Here is a 12742-nt window from a genome sequence, read left to right as displayed (position 1 = left end):
GAAGCAAATGCTTCTTCGTCCAAGGACAGATACTTTCTGGAGGCTATTGTTTATGGGAGATAAGCTGCCTGTTCTCACTCCCCTAAACAAGTTGGTTTGGCCCCCATCTGCACTGGAGGTGGGTTTGATCACAAGTGAGCAGAAAATATGTCAGAATATACACTTCCTCTTGATTGAACATAGGTGGGAGGTGTCCTGGCAAGCAGGAAGTACATCAGGCTGTCTGCTTACCTCTGATTGGACCTCATGGGAAATGCAGTGAACTAAGGGTTTGGCCTTTTTAAGCCCCTGCAAAACGTGACTTGGTGCCATTTTCTGGAAAACCAGAGATGGACCTGGCCAGAGAGTTCATCAATGTGGTCAGTATTTAAAGCTTGCTTTTTGTCTTATTCTCAACCAGTGAAATTAACAGTCCCATTTCCCAATGTGGCCACGTTGAATAAATAGATCTTTTTCTACTTTCCACTATTAATTTGGCTCTTTTTATTGGTTTATTGAGAATGAGTGGCCAGACCTGGGGCACAAGTTGTAACCACCAAGTTCAGTAACAATGCCAAAATGCTGCTTCCTCATACTGACTAAAGGGGATTTTCCCCATAACTCAACACTTGTTTTCTTGGCACATCTTAGGATAATATTTTGCAAGACTTAACCCTAGGCACCACCATTGTTATCACCAACTGGTTTTGTGACAGTAGCAAAAACAAGTTAATTTTCAACTTTGAAGTTAGCAGCAGTTAGTTAGCTGCACCTTCCTCTGGTGCAGGGCCTCTCGAATGTCACCAAAACAGTGTCCCTCGGTGAACTTCCCATTGTGTTGGTGAATCCGAATCGTTCACATGATGGTGTCTTAAGTAACTAAGAAGTGTGTTTCAAGGCCGGCCTTCCCCAGAGCAGGCAGAAGAAAACCAGCATTTCCTGTCCATCTGCACTGGCTCTTGCAAAGTGGGTTGTGCCTGGCCCACTGCTGACCTGGCTGCTGCCATCCTTACGTGACACCTGAACTCAGATGTGCAGGAATTAATCCTGCAGGCTTCCAGTGCCAGACTGAGACGGCTGAAGTAACCATCTTTCTGGACCGAGGAGCTACTGTGTTGTTGGCCCTCACTGACCTCTTCAATTCCTATCCTGCAAGCCAATCCACAATTACTTTCACGCTATCAATTCTTTTCCTGTAGAGAACGCTGATGGAGACTGTTCGTGGGCTTCGCCACTGTAGGGTTATTCTGTTGAACCACGCCGTGAATACCAGCTGTGACTCCAAGTTTCTAGTCCCTGTGTGTAGCTTCCCGGCTTCCTCACCTGCCATCTTGTAAGATGGGAAAGAGAACCTGCTCTTCTTTATTTTTTTTAAACCATTGTTTTATTTTGTATGTGTATGTTTCTGCTGCACATCTACTGTGTTCTGTGTGGCTGGTGCCTGTGCAGAAGCCAGAAGAGGGTGTCAGTTCTCCTGGGACTGGAGGTATAAATGCTTGCGAGCCAGACTAAAGTTTCTAGGGCTGGGCATGGAACTCAGTGGCAGAGCACGTGGCTTTGGATGAGTAAGGCACTAGATTGAGTCTGCAGAACCAAACACAAAAGTTCCTAGTGCACAGAATATTGGTACAAAGTAGAGTGTAAATAAATATTTACTGATGGAAGTACTTCGTGCTCTTTTTAAACTAAATTTTAGATATGGAGGATCTTAAATAATAACCTGAAAACAAATTCTAGAAGAACAATACAGCCCTTCATTACAGGACGATTGCAGACAGAACAAGCCATGTTTCTTCTTTTTATGTCCTGTGGCTGCCTTGGAACTATAAAGGTAGCCCATGCTGGTTTTGAACTCAGGAAAATCCCCGTGCCTTTGCTTTCCTAGTGCTGGGATTATGGATTCTAGGCTCGAAATTTTTTCTCCAGATGGGGTTTTGCTGATCCCCAATCCCTGGATTTAAGTGATTCCTCCACTCCATCACTTCACCCTGGGACTAATCTCCTGTACCATCATGCCTGGCTCTCAAATACCTTTAAAATGAATGTCATCCTACAGTGCTGGACACCAGCCATTTTTTATCATTTTTTTTTAACCATCAAGGCTCTCATGCCGAAATACTTGACTTCTCAAACAAGTAGTGATTATTTGCTTTTGTACCTAAGTACAATTTTAAATATAGAAAACTGTGACATCATTCATAATAGAATCAAACCCATAAAATGGGGATCTGTAACAATGTCTACCTCAGAGTATACACGAGAACACTTCAGAATTTGTCACTTGGACAAAGACTTATGTCATGGAAGGTCCAGAAACTAGTGGCCAATTCCACATCACTAGTATTAAAAAATATTTCTACTCTTAACACTTTCTTCCTCATGGGTAGAATGAATTGTGTAATGGCTGCCCAAAGAGACAACTCCCGCTGTGAAAGTAACACAAACACATTCTAAACCATCATCTGTTGTCACATGCCTGAAGAAGCTGATGTCAACCCATTATGTGATACTCAATTAGTACAATAGAGACTGGGCAGTGCAGGGTGGGGTGGGTAAAGGATTCAGCCAAGTAGAAAGCTGTGTAGGTAGCTGAGAAAAGATAGGTATTTATTTAGTGAGACAGCCACCCAAAGCCCAGAACCAACCCTGTGCCAATCCCGATACCACCAGGAGTCGAGCTCCTCTGTGGGCCACTGAAAGATAAGAGGGCATCTGATCATATGGAACTAGAATTATGGATGGTTGTGAGCTGCCGTGTGGGTGCTGGTAACCAAATCTGGGTCCTCTGCAAGAGCAGCAAGTCCTTTTAACTGCTGAGCCATTTCTCCAGTTCCGTTATGGTTATGTGCTTCTTTAAGTTTTTGTATTACTTGTTTGCTTGGTTTTGTTTTTGAGACAGGGTTTCTTTGTACAACCCTGGCTGTCCTGAAACTTGCTTTGTAGACCACACTGGCCTCAGATTTAGAGTTCTGCCTGCCTCTGCCCCCCAACTGCTGGGATTAAAGGTGTGCACCACCACTCCCCAGTTATTGTTATTTTTGAAACAGGGTTTCACTCCATAGCACTGACTGGCCTGGAACTCACTATGTAGACAAGGTTAGCTTCTAATTCAGAGATTTGTCTGCCTCTGCCTCTTAAGCACTGAGATTAAAGAGTGTGCTTCCATGACTCCCTGCTCCCGTGGGCTGTGCCCTCAAACTGTAAGCCTAAATAAACCCCTTCTTCCTTAAAGATACCTTTGGAGGTGGTTTATCATGGCAATCGGGAAAACAGTACAAAGAATATTGAGAAGTGGAGCTGTTGCCATGACAAATGCAGCCGTGTCGTGCTTGGCTCTGGAACTGGTTTGATGGAGAAATGCGGAAGTGTTTGGCATGCAGGGCTAGAAAACCCTCTGAATCCTGCAGGCAGAGTTTAACAGGTCATGTCTGCAGGAATCTGGAAAGGAGGACAACAGAGGCCTGGTTCATGGGGCTCCAGAGGGGAGCAGGAGCCAGTGAAGATCAAGGATGGGGCCGTTCTTGTCACATTTTGGTAAATATTCTGCTCGTGTCCTGCCCATTTCTTCAGAGCCTGAATCTGGTGGGATTTAAAGGTTCAGTGTCTCCTTCTGGGCTCTGCTTACACAGCAAGAAGAGGACGGGGAAGCCAACATCGCGTCCAGTGTGCGCCTCCACGTCACCCATTCTTCCAATAGAGTCTACCTCCGACAAGGTCCACCGTCTCTTCAGAGTGCCACAGGCTGGTGACCAAGCTTGAATGGATGGCAATTCGGGGGACATTTAAGATCCAAATCATCTATCACCCTATGCTCTGTAGACTTTTTACTATCTTGATCCACTCAGGAAAAAGTTTGTCTACTTCTGTTAAAAGAGACCACAACCTTATAAATTCTCAGTCCAGAGAATTAGCACTATCCTGTAACGGACTGGCTAGGTTTTCCACCCCTTGACAAACAACGTCGTCCTGCCTGGCAGAAGGCAGGCCTAGCACAAATCACCTCCCATGCATGCTTGCCCAATAGTTCAGGTCTTTCTGCACCAGGGATAGGTAGGGACTATGCCCCATTGGCCAGAAGCTGCACTGTATTTTCTGTCAGTGGGATCAAATGTCTGAAAAAGTTTTCCTCATCAAACCCCAGGCTACGCCCCCTCCCCCACCAGAGATACTTCATTTGTACACGCACTGACAGTGAAAAGGTAGATTCATAAGCACACACATTAGTGCTGTGGGCATAGGCTGGTGTGAACCATGTCTGGCAGGCAACGCATATAGAATGATTCACACATACCAAGCTCAGCATTTAACGCTCATACATGTTATTTCATTGGAAACTGACAGCAACCTATAAAGTAAGGATTTTGATTTTGTTTCTAAGCAAGGAAGCCACATCTCAGAGATTAAGAAATTTTCAAAAGGAGTCTGGAGAGATGGCTCAGTAGTTAAGAGCACTTGCTACTCTTGTAAAGGATCTGGGTTCAGTTCCCAGCACACACATGGTGGCTCACCAACATTTGTACCTCCAGGTCCAGGAGATCTGACGTGCACTGTGCACATCTGGGACACTTAACATACACATAGGCAAACACACACACACATAAAATATAAAATAAATAGATGTTTAAAAGGGAAAAAGAAAGGTCATTTGATCAATGGTGAAGAGGAAATTCCAGTTCAAGTCCGAATTCCAAAGGCCCTGTATTTCAACATCATCCAGAAGGCCACGCCAGTAACCCCCAGAACAGCGACTCTCTATACTTTCAAGATAAATCTTGTTCTATCCAGAGGGCCTTCGGAGTGATCCTTCGTCTGGCGAAGGACGGCTATGCAGTCGGAGGCCCACATTGGAGCAACGGATTGAGCCCCCCGAGGTCCGGAGGGGGAGCGGAAGGAGGAGGAACATGAGGGACGAAATCGGTGCTGCGAGGGATGCTATCACCCACTGATACAAGGGAACGGATCTGATGAGAATTTACCAGGGCCAGTCGGACTGGGACTGAACGAGGACGTGATCTAGCCAGATTCTCGGAATTTGGCCAGATTCTCTGACTGTGGCTGGCCCGGGGTCTTTCTGAAAAGCCATTGACTATGACACTGGGACCTGTTTCCTCTGCATATGCTGGATTTTGGGGATCCAGTCTGTTTGGACGCTCGCCTTCCTGGACCTGGAGGGAGGGGGAGGGAGCTGGAGCTTCCCACAGGGCAGGAAACCCTGACTGCCCTGGGGGACGGAGGGGAAGGAGGGGGGGAGTGGGAGGAGTGGGAGGGTGTTGGGAGGGGGGGCGGAAATGGAAACTTTTATAATTTAATAAAATTTACTAAAAAAAAAAAAAAAAAAGATAAATCTTGACTGGGGCTCTTAAAGATCTCATGTGCAGTACATGTCATCCTGAGCTAATCACTGCGGTCAGTTTGCCAGGGTACATTGATTAGCCAGGACTGGTCACATACTCAACTGGGAATCTTGAGGGCGAGCCATTTTCTCCTAAACGGCAGGACTTGACAGTAGCACTGCCAACATGTCCACAGAGCAAAGGCTTAGGGAGCACGCGCAAGGCTCTGGATTCGGTGCTCCATACTACACACCAGGGCAAGTGGGGTAGTTAACCAGAGAGATTTGGGACATGAAGGGGAAATACCAATTTTCCATAGTAAAGAATGTGTGTAGGGAGGGGGAGCCTGTTTTTAGCATTCCTGGGTGCCAGGTGGCGCTAAGAACCGTTCTGTCGTGAGTGTTCTTCATTTGGCCATGCAAAGTGAGAATTACTACATTAGAAACAAAGGGGTGGGGCTGGAGAGATGGCTCAGAGGTTAAGAGCATTGATTGTTCTTCCAGAGGTCCTGAGTTCATTTCCCAGCAACCACATGGTGGCTCACAGCTATCTGGAATGAGATCTGGTGCCCTCTTCTGGCCCTCAAGCACACAGACAGACAGAACACTGTATACATAATAAATAAATAAATCTTAAAAAAAAAAAAAAAAGAGGACGGCGCTGGCGGTGGCGGCGCGGGGCATGGTCCCCGGGTTCGAGGGCCCGGCTCAGGCCGGGGACCTCGTGGCCAACGTGGTGTTTGTGATCGAGGGCACAGCAAACCTGGGGCCGTACTTCGAGGAACTCCGCAAGCACTACCTGCTGCCCGCCATCGAGTACTTCAACGGGGGACCGCCTGCGGAGACGGACTTCGGTGGAGACCATGGTGGAACCCAGTACAGCCTTGTGGTGTTCAACACAGTGGACTGCGCTCCGGAGTCCTACGTACAATGTCATGCTCCTACCAGCAGTGCCTATGAGTTTGTCACCTGGCTCGATGGCATCAAGTGAGCTTTTCCTCCATTTGTGGTCCGCAGAACAGAGTCGGTGTCTGAGTATGCTTGGTTGAGTGTCATACCGTCAGCTTGCCCTTCTCCCCCTCTTTCCTCCTGCTATTCCAGAGCAGTCTGCAGGGTGCACCTGGGCCTGGAGCATCCTTCTGTGGGGGGCATCATAGCTTACAGTGTAGCCGAGGCTAGCTTTGAATTCCTCATCTTCCTGCCTCCACTTCCTAGTTGCTGGGATTACAGACTTGTGCCACCGTGGCTAGTTTGTGGAGCTAGACAGCCTGGAGTAGTCACGGTAACTTCAGACCCAACTCTCTGACCACAGAGTCCCAGGCTCCTTCGTGCTGCCTGCCTGTTCTTTCTAAGCTGGAGAAATCTGTGGGCCCTGTATGTGTTCTTTGTGCTATTGGGTGTCTGTTGTCGCATAACCGGTTTCCCCAATAAAGATTTCAGATGGAAAAAAAGAAAAGACAAAAGAAAAGAAACAAAGGGGTTAGCTCTGACATCCCTACCTATCAATACACAGCAGATTACTAGAGAACATACTGTTTTATGGCATGACGTTAGTGAGGGAATAATTTATTAATGCATCCAATATGACTTTTTAAAGTTCAGTTTTAAAAACTATGAGTATGTGTGTGTCTGCATGGGCATGTGCACAAGAGTGCAGGCGCCCACAGAGGACGACACGTGACACGCAGGCCTCGGAGCTGGAGCTGCAGCAGTTGTGAGCTAGCTGCATGTGTGCTAGGAACTGAATCTGGTTCTCTGGGAGGGCAGAGCATGCTTTTTTCTGCTGAGCCATCTCTCTTGTCCCTCTGTTATTTTAAAAATACTGAGACGGGGTACACTCTAGTACAGTCCGTCACTGAGCTCTCGTCCATCCTCCTGCCTCACCTTCCTGAGTACAGGCCTGTGCCACCAGGTAAGCTCCTGGTTTCCTGGTTTTAAGAGCCAATGAAGTCTCTGTGGTTGTTCCTATCAGTTAAGCTTCCATTGTTTTCAGACAAACAGCCTTACCATACATGTGGGAAAAGTGCTCTGTAAATATTTGGTTTTGAGCTTAATTTTTAGTTAAGAGAACTGGGTGGCCGTGTGTCTACAGTTGCAGCTGTCCTTTTGTCAGAGCCGTAACAAAGCTGGGGCTGGTCCTGGTTGTTTAGCAGTAGACAGTGAAGGGGCCAGCACGAGGGCTCATTGGACAAAGGTCCTTGCTGCCAACCCCGATGATCTGAGCTCAGTCCCTGGAACCCACATGGAAAAAAGATAGAACCCACTCCCAAAAATTGTTCTTAACCTTCCCATGTATACTGTGACATATGCACATACATGTACACACTAAAAAACTGAAAAAATAACTCATAAAAATCTGACAATAACCTGGGTTATGCACAATATAGTTTGTTAATTTTGTTAGATGTGATATTGGCATTAAAATCATGAAAATGTGCCTTTAATCCTTAATCCCAACACTTGGGAGGCAGAGGCAGGCAGATCTCAGTGAGTTTGAAGTCAGCCTGGTCTACACAGCAAGTTCCAGGACAGCCAGGACTACATAGTGAGACTCTGTCTCAAACAAACACACAAACAAACCAAACAAACCAACCACCACAAGAAAAAAATCCCACACATAAGCACAGGTGTGGTGGTGAACACCATTAATCTTAACAATTGTGAGGCAGATCACTGTCTATATAGCGTGTTCCAAACCAGCCAGGGCTACATAACAAGGCCCTTCTCAAACAAATAAGCAATGTCCTTTTAAATGATGCACAATGAACTTATTAATGTCATGGTGCACGGCAATAGTCCTGGTGACCTTGAAGCAGGAGGATAGTGGTGAATTCAGTCCAGCCTTACGCACTACCTCTAAAAAAAACTGGGGGTAGGAGACAAACACACATTCAATTATCTAGGGATAACAGTCAATGTCTAAAACTTACTTTTGAGTAATTTGGAAAAAAAAAAACCCAACTTGTTAAAACCAGGCACGAGAGAGATATGAGGTGACGTGTGTGTGTGTGTGTGTACGTGCGCGCATGTGTTTTCAGCAAAGGGTTTCTCTGTGTGGCTCTGGCTGTCCTTGAACTTGCTCTGCAGACCAGGCTGGCCTCAAACTCGAAGACCTGCCCATCTCTGTGCTCCCTGCCCCCCAGTGCTGGGATTAAAGGCGAGCATCACCACTACTGGGCTCTGTTGCTTCTCACTTTACAGCCAGCAGAAGCCCAAGTTCATGTTGGTTTTAATGTCTTGTTAGAGCAGGGGATGGTGGTACAGGCCTTCACTTAGAAAGTGGAGGGGACACACACAAGGTCATTGTCGGTGTACGGTGAGTCTGAAGTCAGCCAAGGGTACACAGCCTAGTATTATGCTAGGCGGCCAGAGAGCCAGACACTGATCCAAAGCAAAACCACAAACAAAGAGGCCTGAAGCTTCCCTAGCTTGGCAACTTCTGTCTTTAGGGCCAAACCCTAACCAAAAGCTGTTGGTTGAAGTTTGGGATGTTTATGCAGATTTGCTGATCAAGAACAAATTAAACTAGTGACATTCACTCACCTATTCACTTACTATTTGTTTTTATTTTGTTTTGAGACAGGGTCTTACTATATAGGTTAGACAGGACTCAAACTCACAGACACCCAGCCTGCCTCTACCCCCAGTGCTGGGAATAAAGCACATCACTTGAATCACACTCACCCCCATTCAACTTAGAATTAATGGACAGAGCTGAACAGTCACCATTCTGGGCACATAGTTTATTGTTCAGAACTTCCCAGCACAGCTATTACCAAGGACCTCTGTCAGCGAGGCCTGAAGAACCGAGACGGAAACAGCCGAGAACAGGCAGGCCTGCCCCTACCCTCGCACCCAATGAAAACAATGTCTTTGGGTATCACTGACCCAGGTCCAGCCTGGCCCAGGCTTCCACAGCACCACCCACCCACATCTCTGGAGGAACAGCAACCTCACAGGAGTAGACTCCCAAGGGAAACCCCAAACGACAAACAACTGTCTTCAGTGACGCTGGGGGAGAAAAGGCGTGGGAACGGAATCTGTAGAAAACCCAAACTGCCACAACCAGTATGCCTACCTGACGTTATTAATCTCTTAGAACACCTAAGTTTTTATTTAAAAAGCAAACTTAGCATATTTATCATCTTTTTAAAAAAACATGTAAACATTGCAAAATTTGGAGGATTATTTATAATCTGAAGAGACTTATAAAAATTATTGGACTTGTTAGGACTATAAATACTAACCCTTCCACCCCCCACCATGAAAAAAGAAATTGTTACAAAAATATAAAAAAATAGACTAGCTTCTAGTTAATCATTCATTGAGACATCTCAGAATGTATATGCCTAGCAAGCACACACGCTACCTTTTCAACTTTCTAAGGAAAGTTCCAGAACATTTCATTTTGATAAGACCGTGGCTGCTTCCTTCACAGTAATATAATCTCGTGTTAGCAGCTTGAAGTTCTTTTAAAAACTGCACCCCCCTGCACAGACCCAGTGTGGAATCACAGCACAGGACCCCCCAGTCCTGCGCATCGCTCTCTCTAGCTCCTTGTGTTCCCCCAGACTCACTGGGTACATGGGCCCCTGAGCTGGTCATGGCTTCCCTCACTTCTCATGACGAAGGTAGACAGCCAAGGACTGTTGGGAAGGAAAACCTGGCCTGCCGCTCCCTGTAGCACCCATCTCCTTGGCACGCACCTGGCTCCACCCAGGTGTGGTGGCGGCTACTCTGTGGCACGAAGGGATGGCTGATGACGTGGGGCACCATCCACAGATGGGGAGGGAGGCAGGAAACTGCTGTAGGGGAGGTTTGCTGACTCAGACTGCACACCCCTTCCTTGCAGTTGGTGTAGCGGGCGCTGTCATCAACTATAGTCACAGGATGAGCCAAATTTAGTTTGAAACAGTTAAAAGACCTGCAGGGGCTGAACTGTCAGCTTTTTAAAAAGATCCACCTCCTCCTAATGTGGGGCACTTTACAGCCTTTGCTCATTTCTCCTGCCACCAGCAGAGGGCAATCGGTACAAAGGCTCAGATGAGCCCTGGGCGGGGGCGGGGGGGGTGGGGGGGGGTGGGGGGGGAGTGAGGGGGGGTGGGGGGGGTGGGACACGACGCGGACTGCCCCTAGGTAACCAGTAGGATGGATCCACCACAGGCAGAGAATCCTCACGTCACCAAGATATTTCAGGGCTCTCCCTGGTGTCCCTGCAGCCCGGGAGACCTTTTACACCAAGGTCTCAGCAAAAGCATGCGCCGAGCTCAGGGTGCTGAGTCATCCCGCACCTGTGGTGCGGCTCAGAAGACACAGCTCAACTTGCAGCCTGCTTTCCCCCACTTCCCCTCAGGACCTCTGACCAAGGTCACGGCCCCTGCCAATGCTGTGTTCAGTACAATCTAACCTGGAATCTGATGTGACCCCGTACCACTACGGGCTTCAGTATTCTGGTCTGTGATGGACTGTCTATATCCAGACCAGAATGACAAGTTTTCTCTGGGTGCTTGCCGGACTTGCAGGTTTGCTGTTCAAAACGTACGGGATCTCAGTGTTGATTTCTGGACTTCCGGTCCTCACCATGTAAAGTCACACATTCCCAACATCTGCTTGATTCTGTAGATAAGAACGCTCTCATTTCAATGCACCCTGGCTGTTCAAAACATAAAGGAACTTTCCGAACACAAGAAGGATAGGTGATTCAGAGAATCCCAGCCACATCTGCCGAGCAAGTTGACTCTACTTTGGCTGCATTTAACAAAAAACAACAGGGCCTGCGAGACATTGCAAAATCACTGTTTGCTCAAGGCACAAAGAAAGTCTCCTGGGAAACATGATGAACCGGGCTGACGGCCTGCATGAGGTCTGAGGCAGAGTCCAAGAGGAAGGCCTGGGTGGGATTGGACCGAGACCCTCTGGCGCCTGAGGCATCCTCATGCGAATTTCTCCAGGAACTTGAGGTGAAAATCTTTCACCTTATGGAGCACTGTCTTCAGTTTCTCCACGGGAGGGAGAATTGTCATTCTGTCAGGAAAGAGAGCACCATCAGCCTGGCTGTTCATAGGATGAACAACAACACTCCAACAACACTCCTTGCACTGCTGAGTGAAGGTCGGGAGGGTGACGAGGTTGGGAGGGTGATGAGGTTGGGAGGGTGACAAGGTTGGGAGGTCCCTGTGTAGACACATGGCCCCACCCTGTCTGATTTAGAGAGAGCTTCTCATTTGTGAAACTACTGTCTCCCCTAGTCCTTCTTCCCATTCTCACATGCTGTCCAGAAGAGCCATGAAGCCCCGAGCCTCAGCAACCCGCTTGCCTCAGCCTCCAGGAAGCTAGAAATATAGACACATACCTCCACAGTGGCTTGTACACAGGCATTTTCACTACGGTGAGACCTATCTACTAAAGCAATGTACTGGATCAACTCACCAAAATGTATCTTTCATTACTGCAGAAGGCCAACACCACTGTTTTGCTCGTTGGGTTTTGTTGTTGTTAAGACTGGGTCTCTGTATGTAGCCCCGGCTGTCCTTAGAACTTGCTATGTAGGCCAGACTGACTTTGAAGTCAGAGATCTACCTGCCTTGATCTCTTCACCACCCCCCTCCCAACATTTTCTTCCTCCTTTATAAAACAAGGTTTTATATAGGACTGGCTGTTCTGGAATTCACCCCGCTGCTCAGGCTGGCCTTGAGGTTGCTGTAATTCTTCTGCCTCAGCATCTTAAAGTGCTTGTATTACAGGCATGCACCACTACACCCGGCTAGGGCACCACATTCTGACTAGTATAGAACTTTCTAGAATAGACCCCCCCCCCCATTTTGTGGTGCTAGGGATTGGATTCAGGGTTTCATGGATGCTAGGCAAATGGCCAAACTATATTCTAATCCTAGAGCATAATTCTTACTCTTTTTTTTTCCTTCTTCAGAAATTAAACATTTGACTCTTTGGGTGTGCGTGTGTGTTCCAGGATCCAGCTTCTGACAGGAAGCCAGCCTCACATCTCAGCTTTCACTTCACAGATATCTCCAGTTGCCACACTAACCCAGCTCTCCCTCTGGTCCCGACAACAGGCTTCCCAGCTCAACAGCACTTTGGGTGGCACGCAGGGCACGGAACCCAGGACTCACACTCGTCGTATGTGTGACCACATCTCACCTCTACACACCAGAATATCACCACAATCTCAGCTCTACATTTTGGATGGATCTTAATTCACAGCAGAGACCCCGACCAAAGGTAAAAGGGTCAGGTAGGCAGTTTGTCCCTCTTAGGACACAACCCGTGTCCTTTGACTAAGCAAAGACTTGGCTCCAGATGCCAGGCACTCATGACATTTCTTTTTTTAGCATCTGCTACAAGATACATGGCCACAGGAGCGGTGAAGAAATGATCGGATTCTGAGCGGAGCTGGCCTTGGGGAGGAACACT

At 47.5% G+C, this 12742-nt stretch overlaps 1 protein-coding gene across 4 annotated transcripts in view; it reads right to left on the bottom strand.

Annotated features, from left to right (window-relative positions):
• Positions 1-9039: 9039 nt before the first annotated feature.
• Gpt2 (glutamic--pyruvic transaminase 2) overlaps positions 9040-12742 on the bottom strand; it is a 33587-nt gene continuing 29884 nt past the window's right edge. For all 4 annotated transcript variants that reach the window (XM_085682042.2, XM_048434649.3, XM_048434650.3 and 1 more), the window contains one exon: positions 9040-11335. In XM_085682042.2, the coding sequence (XP_085538168.2) occupies positions 11245-11335 (91 nt within the window). In that variant the 3' untranslated portion in view covers positions 9040-11244. The remainder of the gene's footprint in view (positions 11336-12742) is intronic.

Source organism: Myodes glareolus, chromosome 22 (assembly GCF_982192425.1).
Source record: "Myodes glareolus chromosome 22, mMyoGla1.1, whole genome shotgun sequence".
Classification (NCBI taxonomy): domain Eukaryota; kingdom Metazoa; phylum Chordata; class Mammalia; order Rodentia; family Cricetidae; genus Myodes; species Myodes glareolus.
This window is presented reverse-complemented; position numbering and strand designations above follow the sequence as displayed.